General features: G+C 38.7%; 1 protein-coding gene across 9 annotated transcripts in view; it reads left to right on the forward strand.

Annotated features, from left to right (window-relative positions):
- Positions 1–20,700, forward strand: part of NSD2 (nuclear receptor binding SET domain protein 2) — a 99,996-nt gene that overhangs the window by 66,923 nt on the left and 12,373 nt on the right. For 6 of the 9 annotated variants that reach the window (XM_064710186.1, XM_064710183.1, XM_064710185.1 and 3 more), the window contains 7 exons: positions 424–542; positions 2,381–2,485; positions 3,682–3,763; positions 4,719–4,843; positions 17,655–17,786; positions 18,840–18,963; positions 19,969–20,169. In XM_064710186.1, the coding sequence (XP_064566256.1) occupies positions 424–542; positions 2,381–2,485; positions 3,682–3,763; positions 4,719–4,843; positions 17,655–17,786; positions 18,840–18,963; positions 19,969–20,169 (888 nt within the window). Of the gene's footprint in view, positions 1–423; positions 543–2,380; positions 2,486–3,681; positions 3,764–4,718; positions 4,844–17,654; positions 18,673–18,839; positions 18,964–19,968; positions 20,170–20,700 lie in introns of those variants that run through there. The other 3 variants (XM_064710189.1, XM_064710188.1, XM_064710190.1) reach the window with 3 other exon arrangements.

Here is a 20,700-nt window from a genome sequence, read left to right on the forward strand (position 1 = left end):
AGGCCCCTTAATAGATGTCACCAGTTAAAGTAGGCTTAAGGAGGGGACTTAGAAAGTAATTTTAGTACAAAGTAACAGGAGAGTGAAAAGCTGTACAGCTCAATCACATGCAGTCTGATGATGTGAAATAAATGTTGGGCAGTAACATTCAGATCTTAAAGTAGTGCTTGTATAGGTAGACTCATCTTTGTAAAAGAACTTGAGTATGAAGCAGTTGATTTAGATTCTTTTCTAGACTTAGTCTTTAGCACCAGAAACCAGACCTTAAGCATTAAGAGGTCATCAAACTGTGTAAATGTTTATCCATGTTTTAAAAATAATGACTGAAAGAAAAGTACCTTAAATAACTAGATCAGTTCAAATAATTTCAAAGTGGGTTTTAGATTATTTTTCATGTGAGTTTCCCCCATCCCCCATCCCAAGGTAATTTACATGGAAATAAAAGAAACCAAAAAAAGAGGACAAAGGAACCTACAGAAGATTTTGAAGTTCAGGAAGCACCTAGGAAAAGACTCAGGATGGATAAACAGAATAATCGGAAGGTAATTATGTCCTTGGTTTGTTGGGGTTGATTTATAGCAGCACCAGTCACATTGCTGTAGTTAAGTTTGTCAGCATTTCCATTTTCAGGATTAAAAAAGAAATGTCCATATATTTTACCAAACTGTTGTCAATATTCAGAGATCCATGTGAGCTTACCACTGGGGGATTTTTCCCTTTGGTTCTGAGGATGGAGGTAGGACAAGTTGCACTTGCTGCTTAAACTGTTCCCCGAAGGGATGTGCAGAGGGAGGCATGACCTCTCTGTGGTGTTATGCTCTGTAGTTCTTTTTCTTTCCTCCTGATTTGGAGTTAGTTTTACCAGAATGTTAAAGAAATATCTTTAGCCAGTAGTTACTTTAGACAAAAGTCAGAAGAGAGAAAAGCAAGTAAAGCAAAACAGAAAAACTACTTTTCACAAACAGGAAGGCTATAGGACACTTTAGAGTGGCATGCTGCCCCTTTTCTTGGGTTAGGAGACTGCAGTAAATTTATATTTCTGCAGTAAAAGTATATTTATCACACAAATTTCAGGCTCCTTTTCTGCTCAGAATTTCAGTGGTACAGCAAGCAAATGAAACAACCTGATAGAAGGCAGTAGATTTATTTTTTTAATGAGTTGTGGAGGTCTTATTTGTAGGTGTCAGTTTGTTTGGTGGGCTTGTTATTTTGCTAATTCTGTTGATATTGTAGATATTAAGACAACTTGTTGTCTTAGAATTTAATATTAAAATAAGAGAATTTCAGATAGGCTTAATGAGCTGATTAGCAAGGGACAGAGATAATTCTTAATGTTGTTACCTCTGGAGAAAGAAGAGCCAAAACTGGTTTCTGCACTTCTTGCTGGAATGGGTTAGTCATTGCATATTCATGTGACTTTCTAGGAGCAGTTTTTCAAACCTTTTTAAACTCGTATCATTGATTTGCATATACTACAATACATGAGATGGATGGAATAATGAAGTTTACTTATTACAATTAATTCCTCCAATAAAGTCCTTTATTTTTCTGTTCTAAAGGTACTTTCTTGTCCCACCAGCATTTGTACCCTACAGTTAGCCTACATTCTCAGAAGTAGGATGAAAGGTGGTTGCAGTTTAGTTCACTCATGAGAGGTTCTGGTGTCTTTGGTGCTGTGACACACATGTGAATATACCAGCAGGAAAATAAATAACTGAATGAGATTATTGATTCCCATAATATTCATAGCACTAATGGCTATGAATAGCACTGACTTTATGATGTGCATTTTAAAAATGTTGTTCTCTCTCTGGTCAGTTTATCAGAACTGTTTACAAGGGGGTTGATGTGTGTAAATATTAGGTGGTTTGGAAACTCTAAATGCATATAGCAGGGTTGTGTTCCGCAGAAAGGTCAGATCTGGTTTACAGTTTGTTTCAGGAATTCTCTCTTAGACTTTTTCCTGCCTTCACAATTCCAGCTGTATATGCTGCTGCTTAGTAGAACATTCAGTGAATGACAAGGAAAGTATGTAATGATTCAGAAAAGCAAACACTAATCATACACCTTCTTTCTGCTATTCCCAGTTTACCTGCAGGCTTTAGGTACAATCATTTTGGATAGGAGGAGCTTTGATTTCATGACATTTTACTTGCACAGAGTTGTGGGTTGTACTCTCCCTTTGTCCTTAATTCTTATTTACAAAATCACAATGTTTTCACATAAAGTAACCAAGCCATTAGTGCCCATATGGACGTTTTGAAAAACTAATTTTTTCATTGTTGCTTTGATGATGTATATGAAATGCACATTAACAAAATGGGGGTTCTGTAAAGTGTACTTTAACTTTAAGAATGAACTATCCTGTACATTTTCACAGAATCACAGAATCCTTAGGATTGGAAGGGGCCTCTGGAAATCATCCAGTCCAATCCCCCTGCCAAGACAGGGTCATCTAGAGCAGGTTACACAGGAATGTGTCCAGGTGGGTTTGGAATGTCTCCAGAGATGGAGACTCCACGACCTCTGTGGGCAACTGTTCCAATGCTCTGCCACCCCAAAGTAAAGAAATTTTCCTTATGCTGAGGTGGAACTTTGTGTGGTTTAGTTTATGGCCATTACTCTTCATCTTGTCACTGGGCACCAGTGGCACCCTCCTCCTGACACCCTCTTTTCTTTCATTTTTGCCCAGAAGTGTAACAGTAATCTTAGCAAACCCATACTGGGAGCCTCTGGTGGCATTGGTGGTAGGCAGCTCAGAGCTCAGTAAAAGCACAACATGGCACATCTGTAGCCATTTGTGTTTATTTTTACAAAGGAAATCTGTTCCCTGGCCTTTGAGGTGTTCACCTGCACATCTTTGATAAATCTGATTGTCAGATGAAGTCTGTGAAAAAGCATGTAAAGCATTGGAAATGTGTGTAAAGCTTTCTGTTCAGTAGAGTTGTGCTTATTAATCAGGTGGGCATGACAGGGTTAAGTATTCTAGGCTACAGTGTTAGTAATTTGAATGAATTTGTAACATAAGAAATGGAAAAAAAAATAGTGGCATGTGTAAGGAGCAATGTCTTCATTCTGACAAAGATTTGATGAAAACTTCCCCTGTTTTTGGCCTAAACTTTTAATCATGAATTCTCAATCTGAAGCAAATTTAGGTGTTGTTCATTCTCCCTTGAAAATAGTGGTTTTATTTTGGAAATGCTGAAACAATCTTAACCATAGTAATTTTTAAAATGGCACTGCTATAAGTTGTGGAGTTGGAAGCAAGTCTCTCTGAGACTTAGATTTCTGCACAGGGTTTACTCTCAAATTTCTGTACTAATTCTGCAATTTAATAATTAAAGGTCTTAATTTGACCCGTTTGTACAAAGAATAGTAAGGGTAATTTACAAGTTTTGTGTTTAGCACTCCCCCTTTTGATATGCTGAATTTGGGATGGATAAGTGGGATGCTGAAGTACTGTGTTCTTTAATATTTCTCATTTGTTTATGGGTTTGTACCCTGTGCTGTAAATGAGTTTTAAAGTTCACTTAAGTGGGGCTAGTTTAACTGCAGTACCATTCAGATATTTGTAAAGACACTTTCTTTTGAATGACATAAATCCAGAACTAATTGCCAGATGTATCCAACCACTCATAAATTAGGAGTTTTTTTATTTTTTCATATTTTTTTTTGTGACAGAGGGAGACAAGCAATGACAAAACAGCAAAAACAAACTCTTCTAAGGTCACAGAAACCTCCTCTTCACAAAAGAACCAGTCAGGTAATGTGGTCAGAATAAGTTTTAATGTAACTTTTTCAATTAAATACTTTGAAAATGCCAGCGGCTAAATTCCGCTGACTCAGCCAGCAGTTGCAGTTGTGCCACAGCTGGGGGGGAGCCCTGTTCCTTCACTGCCCTCCTGCAGCTGGATCCTGGACTGAAATTGTGCATTGCTGACTGAGAGCAGCAGTTCACAGTTCCCTGTGGGATGGCACCAGATTAAAGCTGGTGCCCCAGGTCTTGGTGAGCAGGGAACAAACCCTGCTGCTCCCCTTTGCCCCCTGCACTGGCCCAGTAAAACAAGTGCAGTGGCCATCAGTGTCATCAGGTACTTTGGGGTTTAGTCCTTTGACATGGTGCTTGATGGGAGGCAGTGTGGAGCATGAGAGGGAATTCTGTAGAACCTTGGATGGAAACACCAAAGTGAGACTTGTTAACGATGCTCAAGTTGAAGGTAACTGCTGTCAGAGCATGTCTCTGCAGGTGTTACAGTGATTTGCCAAAGGCAAGCGAGCTCCAGCAAGTCCTGCACGGTGTAGGAGTGGTGATGTGCCATGGCTAATGTGTGGTACTTGGCTCCTGTATATAAATTTTCTCTTAACAAAGTGTTAGTGGTACTCAGATTGTGATGAGCTCACATAGGCCTTCTCATATAACTGCTACCTCTGCTTTAAAGAGGTCTTAAGTCACAAGATACTTTGATTTTAATAGAAATGAGACTATAAAAATTTGGGAAAACATTTAGCACATATTTGATTAATGGAGACCTTTATTTTTAAAATCAAGCCAAAATACATGGCTTCAAAAGCTTCATGTTCATTCAGTCCTATGTAGGTGCCCAGAAGACTTACCTAAATAATTCCTTCTTGTATCTGAAGGAATATTTTAAATGGCTTCAGGGAGATAACATTTTAAAGTTCCAAACTTCACTTTGTAAACCAAAATTATTTTACAGCAACGAAAAATCTGTCTGATGCATGTAAACCTCTGAAGAAGCGAAATCGGGCTTCAGCAGCAGAATCTTCAACTCTTGCTTTTAGCAAGAGTTCATCTCCTTCAGCTTCCTTAACTGAGAATGAGGTAAAAAAAAAGTGGTGTTTGCACACAGCCATTTAATTACAGAAATTATCAGGTGTGAATCTTGTTTAAAAAAAAAAAAAAAAAAAAAGCAAAACTCAAAGGCGAATTCTCTAACGTTGGTGCTCTAGACAAGTTCCAGTTTTGGCCTCTGTGAATCTGTTACCGTGTGCATTGCAAATCATTTATTGTAACACCAACGTCTGCTTTGGGGACGTCGAGATATTATTGTGGTTTTTAATGTATTTACCAACAACGTTTTAGAATTGTAACCTTCTATTAGAGGCAAAGTAAAATGCCAGTGTGTTCTGTATTTTCTTCTACAGATTTTTATGTAAGTGTACTACATTAGTTACATTATGTAACTCAATATTGTCATGTTGCCATAGCTTTTATATCAAAGCAGATTTCCTAATCCTCTGTTTGATCTAGAACTGGACAGTCTTCTGAGCAGAGCCCCTTTTAACTCAAATTAGTTTTCAGGCTGTTTTAGTGCTATTTCTCTGTGATGCAAATAGCTCCAACCCCTGTAGAGTTAAACAGGCAGTGAAGGATGTATCTTTTTGATACTTGCTAATCATAGTCTTAGCTCTGCATATTTGGAACTGTGATTCTTCTCAGTTGACATACAATAAATGAAATGTATGTACCAGAAGTGTATTCATACAATCCATTAAACCATTCCCCAAGTCATCTACACTGTTAAAACCAATCAGCCAAAGAGTGGCAGCATGAGGGTGAAGTATGCATGCTGTTTTGCAGGTGGGTTTGGATCTGTAGTTGGTAGGATTTAGTAAAATATCCATAGACAAACAGCTTCACCCAGTCTGTGTTACAAAAACTGTAGAGAAAATACTTGCCTGCTAACAAGGGAATAGGGCTTCCAGCTCTCCTGGAGACTTTCATCTCCCCTAACAAATGCATGAGGTGCTGTAATGAATGCAGTTAAAATATCTAGGCAATGTTCAGTAAACAGTTTACCTTTGGGTAGGGGAAAAAGATTGCATGTTAATGGCTGTATATCTTAACTGTAACTGGAAAAACATTTTAACTAAAAAACCTCAATAAATACTCCCTCCTGTACCCCAGTAAAACAAGCAAAGGGGGTCCAGCAGAAAATAATGTCCATAGCAGCAGCCAGGTAAAGTAATACTTATTTTGTTTTCTCAGTTGAGAGACTCCCATCTTTTGGCTTACCAGCTTCTGCTGGATTGGCTTTGCTGGTGGGACTTGCTGTGTAATGGTCTATTTGGGGCTCTCTATTCAACCAGACTAGTTTAAGGAAAAATCTTAGGGGTTTTGGCTCAAATTATGCATCTCTAAATATTGGGGACTCAGAAGAAAGATTCTTCTCTTTCTTGAGATTATGATTATAAAATGAATTATCCAGAAGTCTTTCTTAACAAAAGACTCTTTTTTGTAGGATTTTGGGTTGTAACATAATGGTTCATATGTAAGAAAGGATGTGGTTGTATCTTACGTATGGCTGAGATGGAAATTCTAAAACTTAGCACTAATTTACTCAGCTACTGCTAAACAGTAAAAGATCTGAGAAAAATTACCTTCATACACTGCTCACAGAACACAGGTACACAAATTAGAAAGCGAATTAATTGTTTTTAAAGGGTTAAAATATCCAAAAAAAAGTCCCAAACAGCATAACTGAAAACACACCTTGTTAAATAATTTTGGGGGACTGGGTGCAGGGGGAAGTAGATTAATGGACTAAATCCTTGGACTGGTTAAAGCTACACTGACCTGAACTTGGACCAACTAAGGATTGGGCCCAGTTTGTTTTCTATATTAGATATATTTTTGCTGTTAAATAAAACAAAAATGTCAGGCATGTGTTTCAGAAATTATTATTGACCTGCTCTACAAAACAAGGAAAGACAAAAATTCTGGATTGTGTGGGTGGCTCTTAAAAACTTTTCCCCCTTTTGTATTTTTATTTAGCACTTGTCTAAACAGCTAAATATGTGTGTGTCCTGAGAGCATTCATGTGGAGAGAAACTTTCCCAGTATTAAGGGAAAGTTTTTTTAAAAATAAACACAGTCAGGTAATGGTGAAAGCCTTGCACAGCTAATTGAGTAGGATGTAATTCTTCTCAACTTTAAGTAGATTTAATGATTAACTTTCACATTTCTGTGTTCACTATAAAACTTCTAAGTGTTCGTTGAGGTGCTCTCTTAACAAGTATAGGAAAAATTCTGTGTATTCTACAAGCACATACATCTCCACAAGGTGTATATAGGAGGAATCTGGTCTTTTTTTTCCCTTCTCCTTTCTTTTTCTCCCATACTCTTTGTGAACAGCTTGTTCCAGAATGGAACCTGGATGTGACTGTTATTTGTCAAGAACTGTTGTTAACTACAGACCCCTTAAATGTTTGTCCTTTTCAACCAGGTTCTAGGAAAGATGTGCTCAGTTCTTTCTTGTTTGAAAGATGCATCTTATTTGACATTTAAAAAAATATTTTAAATGCCTTTTGTTGTTATTAGGGGATATTTTTTAAATGGGGTTTATTTGAAATACTATAAAATCAGGCATGGCCAAATTTTCAGTTCATAAATTACTTTGAGAGGGAGATAAGAGTGGGAGTGTGGACTTGTTCAAACAGATTTATAGATGTGACATATTAGAGATTAAAGGTTCACTCCCTTCAAAAAATTGGGCTTTGAAGTTGTTGTAAGAGGGGTGGACAGAAGCAGTGAAGTGTTTATACAGGAATAAATGAATTTCATACCTGCATTTAATGTTGAAACTAAACAATTTTACTTCTAGGCACTTGACTCAAGTCACTTGTGTGAAATATGATTTTGTTGAAATATAATTCTTAATGAGCAACTGGTAGGGCCAGATGTGAAAAAGATACTCAACACTGGAGTCTGCAAAAGCTTGGAGTAGTTTTTTACTGGCTATGTAAGACTTGGTGTAAGCATCCAAAAGCACATATTTGTGAGAAGAGATGCAGATGGTGTATTTTAATTTCTTGTTTTACCTTGGCCCTCCACCCCCCAATAATGTAGTAGGTGCCAGTAAGAGTGTAATCAGTATTTTTTTAATAAATAAAAAAGACTTTACATTACCATTACTGCTGGATTATTAGCACACCTGGTGTGTTTGCATGAAACATATCTGCTTTAGCTTTTCAATCAATTTTTGTGATTATTGTCTGGCTTCATTAAACTGGATGAATTTGTTGACAGCAGATAAGTGTCAAAGTATGGTGCAGACCATAGGTACTACTTACAAACTTTGTCAAAAAACTGTAATCTTTGCCTAAGAGAGGACAAAATAAAGCACATGTGATACTCTCTAAGTTAGCCAGCCTGTCCTTCATCACACCCTCAAGTCTGAGCTGGCCAGCAGATGGCAGCTTAAAGAAGCCTGGGAAAGATTTGAAGAGGTGCTTTTATTTTAATTTCATTACATCTTCCTTAGAGGAATTCTTTCTTCCCTTCTGTGGCAACCAGTGTCAAAACAAGCTCAGTTCCTGGTTATAGCTACAAATTCTTGTGTTTCCAAGGCCTAACAACGCAATTTATAATAATGCAAGCCTTAATGCTCTTTTTCTTCATATTAAACAGTGGATTTTTTTCCCCCATTATTGGTTTGAGACAGATTTCATTTATCTGCATTTTTAATGGGCATTAGCATGTAAACACAAAGGAGAAAACATGTACAACTCTTAAAAGGTAAGGTGTTTGCTTGAGGAGGCAGTCATGAGACATGCACAGCTTGCAACTCAAAAAGTACATTTATCATCCCTGGAGTCTAGTTGTCCTAGAATATGCAACTAAAAACTTTTACTGAAGGTGAAAATAACTGACTTTTTGATCCTAAGAACAGGAAGGAAGAAGGGAATTCATGTTATTTTAAACAAACTCCTGATTTAAAGAAAAAGCAGTTGCTGTTGACCTTGCAGGTTGTTAAACAAAATCACCGTGCTTCTAGCATTTCATTCAAGCTTCCTGCAAATATAATTCTCTGTTCTAAACATTGCTTAAGGATAACTTAATATATAGTGCCACCTTACATCCTGTGTTTTAGCAGACAGTTGTGTCCTGTGTTTGTTTCTGTATGCCTATGATTTTATTTTTTTTCCCCAGTAAGCAATCAGGGGTACATTTTTATGGAACACTGCAAGTAGTTGGACTTGTTCCTTGCTAAACCTCTGCTAAAGCCTCTAACATTTTACATGACCTGCATCACTCACCAGACCATACAGTTTTGTTACAATGGTTCTATTTTCACATGGAAAAAATTTCAAAGCTTCACTTTTGTTCTTTGACAGCACATTCTGTGTAGAAAATTAAGTTTCTTGTGTACTTATTCTCCTCTTGTGTGTTACTTAGGCTTCAGAGTGCAGAGTATCTGTTAACTGAATGTTTACATGATGTAGGTTTTTATTCTGCATCCCCTACCAAAGTATCATGAGTATCTGTAGGCAATTTTATACTGTTTTAAAATGTTCTCATAGTTTTAATTAACTTTCCAGGCAAATTCAGAAATGCATAATATCCTTATCTGAAACGTCTAACTCCTGCTAATAATAAAAATGAAACTTGTCCCAGGCTGTCTTTTTTTTGCTATTACAGTACTGTGTACACTGTGGCACCGCATACTTAAAGAATTTATCTAGTCTAGCAGTATGGGCCAAAATATCACTCTTCATTCAGTTCAGGAATTCTTATATGAAATAAAGGAAATGTTAACTGTAACTCAATTGGCTCTGTCAGTTTTTCTGTCTCTGTGTGGGTGCACGATAGATTGTCTTTTCAATACAGCCTGACCTGTTTGTATGTTGCTTATTGACTTACTCTTACATCAGTTGTTCTTAGAGTAAAAAGCCAAACCAAAACAAACTCAAACCCTCTAGCTGCTTAGATTTTGTTAATAAGAAAAAAATAGGCAGTTGGGGTTTATCTGTATGAAAGGTGGAAGAGTTTATCAGAACATGCATCCCCCAAGCTTTATAGAGAGAGCTCTTAGCCAGCCCAGCCCACTTCCTCCTGGGGGATTGTGGTGTAGAAATCACTGACTCTAAAGTCTTGTCAGGAAGTCTGAGATTGTAGCTGTGTCCTGAGTGTTAAGGAAAGTGAAACTTAGTGGGCAGCAGCATTCAGAGCTCATGAAGATGTGCCTCTTTAATTGCCTGTGAGAAGATGCTGTGTATCTTTTGTATATGATATGTTAATATCATATGATCATAATATATATCATGGCAGGTGACCTGAGAGGATGTTGTTTAAGACATCCCTGTAAAAGGTGCAAGTCACTCTTTGTGGGCCCTTTCTTTTATAAATGCTGCTGCTCCTGCCCTGGAGGAGACTTGCCTGCCAAGCAAGCAGGAGGAAATTATTTCCTGCCATGCTTTGTTTTCATTTGATGTACCCCTAGCTCTAAGGTAAATGTACATAGTGGGGTGTATTTCCTTTTGATGTCCTACAGCCTGCATTAAAGCAAGTGATGCTCAAGGAAACCAGTGGGAAGTGGGAGGGGTTCCCTTCTTTGGATCTCAGAAAATGTGTCCTTTAGTGTTGCTGTTACTGCTTGAACAGAACGTGACAGAAGAACGTCGTTGTCTTGAATGACTAAGACCAAAGCTTGTATTCTTAAGGCTTAAGAAGGCTGTTACACAAGCAGATGTGAGTAATACAAGAAGGGCTTTTATTAGACAGAGTGAATTGATCAAGTGATTTTTTGAAGAAATTTTTTTGGACAAAAGTTGTGCTTTGGTAGCTGAAAAAGTCTAAAGAGGTGTGTGGCTGGTGGAGTAGCATCTGTTGGAGCCTGTTCCAGTGTAGGCACCATAGATGTTCAAATGTTAACAACTTCTTCAATCTGAATTTCCACATTTGTTTAGAGCCTTCAAGCATGGCAGGAAAACCTTGTCTGAGTTGGATCTAGGAGAGGGGAGGTCCCAGGGAAGCTGATGAGCACAGCAGTGCTGATGTTCATTGTGCAATTGCCAACACACAGTGAATAGTATTTGAGACTTGATTCTGCTCCATGAGACAGAAGTTTTTGCCTTAGCAAATATTGATGCTGGTCCTTCAGGACGGCCTTTAGCCAGGAAGTACTTCAAGGGAAGGAAAAAATACACACCATGACCCCCTGCCCACCTCCTAGGGTAACACTGAGCCAGCAAGGATGCTTTCTTTGATCAGCTGTTGAAAATGAAGACTCAATCCTAAATCTAAAACAAAAGGCACATTTAATATAAGCCAGGTCACCAGCTGATCAAGCAGATTGTTTGCAATTTTTTGTTCTTACTGTCATAACTTCCTAAATTCCCAGGCTCTGGATTGCATGAGTACAGGCACTTTATTTTCAGACCTAGAATTTCTGAACCTTTTTTTCTTTGAAATTACAGAGCAGTGATTTTGCTGGCTCTGGTATTTGCTCTGATTTTGGAGCTGTCTGAAAGGAAGGAGACATTTTTAAGTGAAGGAAAAAAAAGAAAAAAATTCAAGTGGGTGGAGCAAATGTCTACATCAGTATTTGACTTCATCTACTCCTTTGAGCCACAGCATGATTTGAATTTTTAAATTCCAGTCTATCACAGCTTAAATCCTGTATCAATATGATTGGATGCCAGCTGAGAATATGTCACTACCTTTTTTTTAAAAAATAAGTGACATTTCAGCCACCCAGATGTGAAAGGAACAATACCATTTGCAAAGTTCACCCACGTGGTTCTAGAAATATGCAAGCTGAGTGTACATCCCAGCTAGCATTTAACTCTTCCTTGTAAAAAGCCAGAGGGAATGAAGAATTGCCTTGCATTTCTGCCAAGGTGTGTGGCTGAGCCTGGAATCAGATACCTGGCTGTAAGAAATGCTTTAAAAATTGTAGTAGACCTGGGTTTAGTGTTTAGATGTACTGTGAGAAATGTTTCCCTGTGTTAGTGCTTGTCCTTGCACCTTTAATTGGTGGTGCAGTGAGCTGTGCAGTTCACTCAGGCTCAGTCTTGCAGCTGCAGGACTCGTGTTACAGCTGGAGGAAGTCTTGCAGGAGGAAAACATTGAGGAGTGATTTTGTACACAAAATCTGTGTATAGAGTCTTCTGTCAAATTGACTTCCTGCCTACCACCCTTTAATCATTTTAGAGTGCTTCAGACAAAGGACAAAATTAAGAATATAAACATATAAACTCAGAAAATGCGCATAGCTGACTCAGTTTAATTCCTCTCAATGCTCTAGTGTGTTTTCTTATTCTAACTATTGTGTAGGGTTGCACACATTTCCTCCTCTAAGCCTGCTTGGCAACCTCTGTGAAAACCAAACACTTATTTACTCAATATAATCATGCCAAGGAAACTCCATTATTCTACCCACAGTCCTTGCATCTGTATGCACATGTAGGTCCCTTTTGCACATAACAGGCAGAAGTAGTCCAGGAAGCGGGAAGAAAAAGTAAATATCACCCTTATACTGAGCAATTAAACAGTTACCCAGTGTTCAGCAATGCTTGCTGATGTAATCTGGCTTTGTACATCAAATATTGCAGTGTGCAAAGCATGTTCATTCAGTTATGAATTCATGCTGAAGATGGCTTTTACAAGCATTGTTACATAGTCTTTCTAAAAATAGGTTGGCATTTGTCTGAAAGAATCCCTTAGGCACTTCTTTGGTTATTGTGAACAGGGAATTTTAGCATATAGTTCAAAAGAAAATTCAAAATACTTTGGGGGATTTGAAGGCTTTATATGCTGATCCCTGTACCGTTGTGGGCCTGAGTAACTGTTCCAAAAATACAGTAGTGGTGTAAAATGTATGCTCAAAATACCTTGAGATGAGTAAACCCAGTTGTTTAATGACCCATTGCTACAATTTCTGTCTTTTGAAGGGTAAAAATACAATGCTAATCACAAAGAATTTACGGAGATGCCAAAACTTTGTCCTAGTTTGACTGAGTAGTTAATTTTTTTTCAATAATAAAGCGATGGGGAACTTGGGAAAATGCAGTAATGTGTTTCCTACATGTTCCCTTTTGAGTTTTATGTGTGTAAGTAGTGAATAATGACTGAGACACGTGGGAAAGGAAGGATTGCCTTGGGAGCCTGATGGGAAATTGGTCATTTCTGTGAGTAGCAATGGTATTTGGAGCCTCACTAACCCCTGAAGTCAGTTCTGGCCTGCCCCACATGAAGAGCATGAATTGGTTTTTAGGCTGTTTTCCTCCCTTTTTCTCACCTGTGGATGCAGGTGCAGGGTTTCCAGTAGAAGGAGCTGCATTTGATTTCTGAAATACCACTCATGCTCCGTGTTCAGGCAGTGAAGTGTGAAAGCCTCTACAGGCAAATTCTCACAAAATAATGTTGATGTTCAGTGGTTGAAGGGAAAGGGAAGGAAAGCCTGACTGGTGTGCAGTGTGTGAAGGTGATGGTGCTTGCACTGATCCTCACTTCAGCAGAGGAAGGGTGTCCTTGTCACAGCAGCAGTAACTGCTGAAGAGGAGATGATGGCAGAATCGGCAGGTACAATTTCAGCGCAGAAACTTGGCACTTGCCTAAAGTCTGAGGTGAATAGCCTGGCATTTCCCCCCTGAATTTATGCTCTTTAAAACAGTCCTTTGCCTTTATGAGAAATAAGAAATTACTGCAAATGTAAAGCAGAATAAAATAGCTACAAATTGCCAATTAACATGTTTTGCCATTAATCTAAAGGTTGATTACTTTGAACCGCAGCCTGAATTTCAGAAGAGTTAATTATGTACCATTTTCTTTGCTAGGAGGATTATATTACAAAAGCAAGGACAAGACAAGCTTTGGTATGATTACAAGGGAAGGATGTATATTTGTGACTTAACAAGTAAAGTAAGAAGCCCCCACAAACCTGTCCAGATTGTATTGAGGGCTGTGTTTTGGGCTCTGGTATGTGAACTGTTAAAAACTTCCCCAGAAGTGTTCTGTTTCATTGCAGAGGTGGCTGTGTCACATCAGCATGAGCTGATTTCTAGCAATCTTCTTGTAAATCATCTTTACTTAGTGACTGTTTCAATCTACACATATTTTAATTGCAAAACTCAGTGTCCCCCAGATGAATCAGAGCCTGTTAGGGCTGCTACAGCTTGCTGGGGGTACAAGTGCAGTTTCCCCAACCACCTCATGCTGTTCCTCTCTTAGGTTCTAAGTTATTTCTGAGAAACACTGGATGAAGGGTTGGCTCAGCCTCTTCTCCACAGGCCTCAGGGAACAGATGCTCTTTTACTTCCCTGACATTTCCATTGGCTATTCTGGGATAACTGCAGGAGCTGAGGTGTTGAATTCGAATTCTCTACATAGAGGGAGCTTTCCTCAAAGATGTCTGGTAGACAGTGTGTCACTTCCTGCAAGATACAAATAAGGGTCCAATTAAATTTTCTTAAAGAAATGCATCCCTTTCTTATGACAGGAAATCTGCTACCCTTCCCCTTCATTAGGGCCCTGAGCTGTGAAATCTGCTAGTGAAGTGTGTGAGCAGTGTGTGGATTATGGCTCTTGGAGAGGATGGTTAAAGCTCTGCTCATGGTGGCAAGCATGAAGAAATGCATCCTGCAGTGTGCACCAGGCCACAGGGTTGTATCACTGAGCTGTGCATGGATTATGGCTTTTGGAGAGGATGTTAAAGCTCTGCTCATGGTGGCAAGGATGAACAGTCACAAAGTAAAGATGATTTACAGGGATGTATCACTGAGCTGCTTGTGCATGGAGTGACTCACAGCATTTGAGACAGCCATGAGCAGCTATCTGGTCTTGTCTGTGTAACACAAAACTGGTGCTTAATAGAGCATTTGATTTGTAAAGTGTGTGAGACTCCTGACAGCTGTAAAGGAGAGATTTTGAAAGATACTCTCAGCCTGGATGCCATTCAGTTGATGAACTGAGGGTATTTTGTTCATGCTCCATGTGTTGGTATTTGTGCTTGAAACCTGGCAATAATCTGTAGGTGGATGTAAATTGCCAAGATTTCTCTTGAAATGAGCTGATAGAATTTGGCTTTTGTGGTTGCATTTGTGATGTTGGGTTTGATTCTTGCCAGCAGTGTTCCTTTTTTTGGCTCAGTAACCATTTAATTTAAATAAAGGGCTGATGCATTCACTTTGAGGTGGCAAAATCTCTGTTCTGTAGGAAAATTGATGTCAGCCTGAGGTTCACAAATGGCTGGGATTTTGTCACCCATATCTAGGGGGATTCTGAAAAACTGCCTTCTGCCAATAGGGCTCCATTTCCATATAGAGATCTGCATCCTTTGGTTGAAGAGAGTGTATAAACCAAGGAAAATCTTGGGAAACATTGCTTTGACTCATTCTCTTAACTGAATAAATTTATCACTGGGTATGTGCTGTTTCTCTGCTCTGTTTTTAAAAGCAGTGAGCTGGGGGAAGAGGAGCACCTTCCTCAAGGGCCAGGCTCTGTGGCTCTTGCTGCTGGGAATACTGTGTTAACTCAAGGGGTGCTCACAAATGGGTTTTCTCTGGGTTTAGGTATTTTGTAGGGGAAAGGTGGGAAGCCCAGCGTCAGGTTACAGCAAGACTGCTTGTTTTGCTTTGCTTTGCTTAGTTCTCTTTTGTTTTTAAGTGGAAAAGAAATGCAGATCTAAGACCTTCCAGCTTACTTTTCCTTTTTTCTGTTCTAACCATGACTAATTCTGGCTAGTTCAAACAAGAACATAATGAGCTACTAAAAATGTTAGAGCAGTGTGCCACTAATTAATGTTTCTGTGGGAATAGTTTAAACAGAAATGAGCATGTGTGTAAGTTTACTTAAAGCATAAGGGAAATTGGGTTTGTGGTTTTGCCGTGCTCCCACGCTGCCTTCCTTTATCTGCCCTTTCCCAGCAAGAATTTTGCAGGTCACTATTTCACAGCTCCTTCCAGAAGACAGAGATTTCCAGGTGCCTGAACAAAGCAATAATTTTACCTGCAGTTTCTTCTAACCGCTTATGAAATTGTCTGGCAGAATCTCCAAATCACTCCATTTATAGAAATTTTCCTAGGTGAAGTGGAAGTATGAATTTGCACAGAGGAAATGAATTTATACCCTTGTAAGTAATGTGGGGGGAAAAACCCACCAACCAACCAAGAACTGTCAGTCTGATCCAATTTACAAAATATATTTAGACATGATCAAGGAAAGCAAATGTTGAATGGAGGAATGCAAGTTAGCTGGCAGCAGCAGTGAAAATTAATCACTCAAAACCAGTGTTTCTAAAGGGATTTTATAAAAACTAAATCTAGGCCTGGTTTGATTTTAGATTTTTCTTTCTGATTTCAAAACAATAATCTCTGATAAATTTGCACATAACATGGATTGGTTGATAAGGAGGTTGCATGTAGTTGCCTCCAGCATGTAGCTGGGCCATTTTTAGAAAAAGGTGGTTTACTGTAGATAAATATGAGATTCTGTGTCTGAAAACAGAGAGTAAATTCTTCATATAAAGTGGGGTGTCTGTGTCCTGGCAAATGGCTGTTGGCAAAAATGATCTCTTAAATAGCACAGCAGTTTAGAGTGACTTTCAGTCCTGTATTGAAGAGACCTGGGGAGATTCTTGCACAGCAGAACAGAAGTGGAGAAGAGTGGTATCATATTGGCTTGCTTTGGACATGGTACTTGCAAGACTTATAATGGGTTATTGCCTCCAGTTCTCATGGTTGATTTTTCAACAACCTTTTTAAAGCACAGAAAAGGTTTAGAGAAACCCCACTAAAATGCTCTCTCAATGCTGGAAAAAGTACGCTAGGGAGAAAATTAGAGCATGGAACAAAAAGGATTGGAACGGGCTTAATTGCAGCATGCTTCCACAGGAGGAAAATGTGTGCTTCCAAGGGAGTTTTAATGTAGCTGAAATGCCTGGAGAAGGCAGCATCAACTGTGAGCTGCAGTTAGACAGCCCAGAAGGGACAGGAGGCAGTGCTGTTGATGGTATGTGTGAATAACCATTAGAATGAGCTGAAAGAGAAATTAAGTCTTCCTCTTCAATTCCAAATTGTGATCTTCTCCTGGAGAATGTACTTAGTGAGGCACAAATCACTGAGTATCATCTGGGGGCAACGGCATGAAATTCTGCATCTTCTGGTGTAATGTGAGATGAGACAAATTACTTGGTTTTTAAGGATGTCTGGTAACCTCCTTAAATTCTATTGAACTGAAAACTAACCCTGTATTTTCTTTTAAATATGTTACTTAGGATGGGTTTTTTAAAGTAAATTCCAGCTATTTTTAAAAACACCCCATATTTATTACATCTATATCTGTTATATGATATTTATCCATAACAGGGCTATCTTCTGTAGTATTTTGATTTTATTGTTGACTGTAATGTTCCTTAAACATATTGAGAGCTGCTTGTTCTTTTCTTCCTCTCTTCTATATGCTGTTCACACTTCCTTGGAGAATATTAGGGTCAGAGACTTTGCAGCTTGGAGTTTACCAAGTTTCTTTTTAAAAATTGACTGTTGCTCTCTCATAAATCATAAGACTTTATTCAAGGGATTTGAAGATATCCCTGTGTTATGGCTAGGCACTTCTTGCTAACTGTATTCTAGAATTGAGTGTAAATAAAATGCCATATTGCAAAGTTCTGGTGTTCTGTTTTGGCTGCTGGTGAGGGGGATTGTTGTGTAATCCTTCTGATGAGACTTCCACAAATGCATATTCTGGTTTTAATCAAGGTGGTTTTTTTGAAGGTGGGGGAAACAAAACCAGAAGAGCGTGCCTAAACCTGCTAGTCTGAGTTGCAGTGTGTGTGCTTCCATCAGTTCTGATGCTGTGCTAAGCTGCCCATGTGTGCCTGCTTTCTCTAACACCTGTGTTTAATCTTCAGATCTCTGATGGCCAAGGAGATGAGCGCTCAGAGTCCCCCTATGAGAGTGCTGATGAGACTCAGACTGAAGTGTCTATATCATCCAAAAAATCTGAGCGAGGAGTGGGAACAAAAAAAGAATATGTGTGTCAGGTGAGAGACCTTAGCTGGGCTGTGTTTCCTGAGCTTTCCTAGAAAAGGTCTTTTTAAAAACGAAAATGACAATATTAGGCCAGAAACAGGTTTATCATGTGTGTCTGAGATGTCTGTTAGCGATGAGGTTGCCATGGCAGTAAATGGGATTCTTAATACCTAATTATTTTTTTCTTGACCTCCAGTAAATGACTTGGCCTTTCTGCTTGAGTTTCCAGGTCTGTAAGATAAGCATAATTTGTAGCTCAGGAGAAGCACAGAGTGTTGCCAGGTGACTGGTCAGATGATGCAGGAGAGCTGCTGGTTTCTCTGTTAGCACAGAGGAGGAAGCCCAGCCCAGCCCAGCCCAGGGGGGTTTGTGCTCTGCCTGCAGCAGAGATGGCAGCACTGCCCTGCTGTGCTGTGCAGGCAGGAAGGCACTGAAAGCAGAAGCCTTTCCTCAAACTGCTCTAGAAGGGCTCTTAGGCTGTGAAATGATAACACAGTCCAGATCAAATGTGTTTCTGGGAGGCTGGGCACACAGTTACATTTCCATTTCTTGTACATAGTGGGAATAAGGTTGTATCTGTCTATAAATGTTGGGTAGTCCTTAAATTCTGCCACCGCTGTTGTTGGTGGGATCATTTTTAGTTATGCATGTGTCACTGCTAACCACTGAGACATAGAGGTATCATTGTGCCAACTGGACTGATTCCCTTTTGCCAAGGAAAAGGAAAAGAAGGATGCTTTTTAACCCTACTCAGATGCATCAGTGTGATCAGGGAATAGCTCTTACAGCTTTTTTTTCTATTCCTTTTTTTCTGTCAGGTTGTATTTACTCCTGAACCATGGTCTGAGAGGGATATTTCTAGTGGTTTAATGATTCTGTTACCTGTTTGAACTTGAATTCAGGGCATGTGACAATGCTTGTAAAATTATCTTTCACTTGTTAAATTTTATTTCAACAATGGGAAAAGATATTTTGAGGAGCAGTATATGAAAAGGAATAAAGAAAACAGTTTTTTTCCACATATGAACTTTTCTTTAACATTCAATGCCTTTGTGTTGTAAAAGCTGTGTGAAAAAACAGGTGATCTCCTGCTGTGTGAAGGACTTTGCTATCGAGCTTTTCATGTGAGCTGCCTTGGGCTCTCTGGAAGACCAGCAGGAAAATTCATTTGTAGTGAATGTACATCAGGCAAGTTTGTCCCTTTCTATTAATTAAAAAAAAAAAAAAAGTTATAGTTTTCCCATACATTGATCTGGGATATCCTCCTGGACAGAGTATGTATCCTCAGAGAACCCTTACTTATCCTTTGGGATGGGACAGGGTGGGAGTTCATAGAGTACCACTAAGTGTGCCACATTTTACAAAGTTCACCCTGTTTTCGGTGAGAACTCTCTTACAACGTGGCTAAATTAATCAGAATGCCATTGCCTCAATAACTGCAGATTATTTGCTTTCTGAGTACAGTTAGAGATGAGGTTTAAAGTCTGTCACAATGACTTAAGAAATTGTAGAAAAAAGAGCAGTGAACAAAACGTTTTAAGTTCTTTTTCAGTCCTTTGTGTGTCTGCATCAGTCTTGCTTTTCCTGTTAAAAGACTGCCTTATTGCTATTAATTTCATTTGCTTTTAATCCTGTAATAACTGCTTGGAAGTTCTTAATCTCAAAACTTTACATAAGATTTGTGTTCTTGCTCATAAGCTCATTTCAGTACATGCAGTATACCTTGTTGGAACTACTGCTTCAAAATAAAACTGTTCCAGCTAGTCCGGAAAAAAGATTAGAGGATGGTTGTCTTTGGTTTGTAGTCCTGCTTCAATTTCAGAAGACCACAGACAAGACCATCATCCTATTCCATTGGTTTAAAAAAAACTGGAAGCTAAAAATTCCTACTTGTCCTGGCATTCTGAGGCTTATAAATAAGAACATAAAATCAGATTGGTGAGTCTTTGGGTGTTATTGTGTATGCTTCAACTGCAAATGGGTTTGCTTTATTTTATTTGTATCTGAGCAGATCAGTATTTAATCCTTAAGAGCTAAAGTAAATAGATTGCATCAAGCAATGCAATTGATTTGTTGAAAAAAACCTCCTCATACCACAAAAGCAGTTCCCTCATACATAACATGAATTTTAAACACCTCTCTCATGCATTTATGTGTTTGGATATTACATTCTGTTTATCATTTTGCCACTAGGTGTGCACACCTGTTTCGTGTGTAAGGAGAGAAAGGCAGATGTGAAACGCTGTGTTGTGTCTCACTGTGGCAAATTCTACCACGAAGCTTGTGTGAAAAAATTCCATCTCACTGTCTTCGAGAACAGGGGCTTTCGGTGTCCTCTCCACAGCTGCCTCAGTTGTCATGTTAGTAACCCCTCACATCCACGAATTTCAAAAGGTAGCTTCATTTTATGTTTATATGGCTGATGAATTCATTTTATTTATGGTATGTTAAGGTAAAGAATGTGTCCATTTGAGAGCTGCTAGCTGCAGTTTTGCTAGGCATAAATGGACTATCATTTCATTCAGAATTTTTTTAAATGTTGAAATAGAGTAAGTTTTAGTCAGCTTTAGTATTTACCTTGTTTGTGCTCTCTTTTTAAATAAATTTCAGTTAACCATAGTTAACCATGTTTTCTTCTCAAGAGAGAATGAAATCTAGAATCTATAAGTAATGAGAAGAGGGGCAAAGCACTGAGGGCAGGACCTGAGAACATACAAACACTGCAGCAAGGCTCAATGAACATGGAGACATTTTGATTCTGTGCAGGTTTTTAGCTTTGGGCAACATTTGCAGACAAAATTACATGACTCAGAAAGACTCATGTCTACTCTGATATGCATAATGAAAGCTTTAAATTGGGAGTAAGAAAAACTTTTAAAAATTCAGTATCGTTGCAAATACGCAAGCATTGAAAACACAACAGCT

This window comes from Zonotrichia leucophrys, chromosome 4 (genome assembly GCF_028769735.1).
Source record: "Zonotrichia leucophrys gambelii isolate GWCS_2022_RI chromosome 4, RI_Zleu_2.0, whole genome shotgun sequence".
NCBI lineage: Eukaryota > Metazoa > Chordata > Aves > Passeriformes > Passerellidae > Zonotrichia > Zonotrichia leucophrys.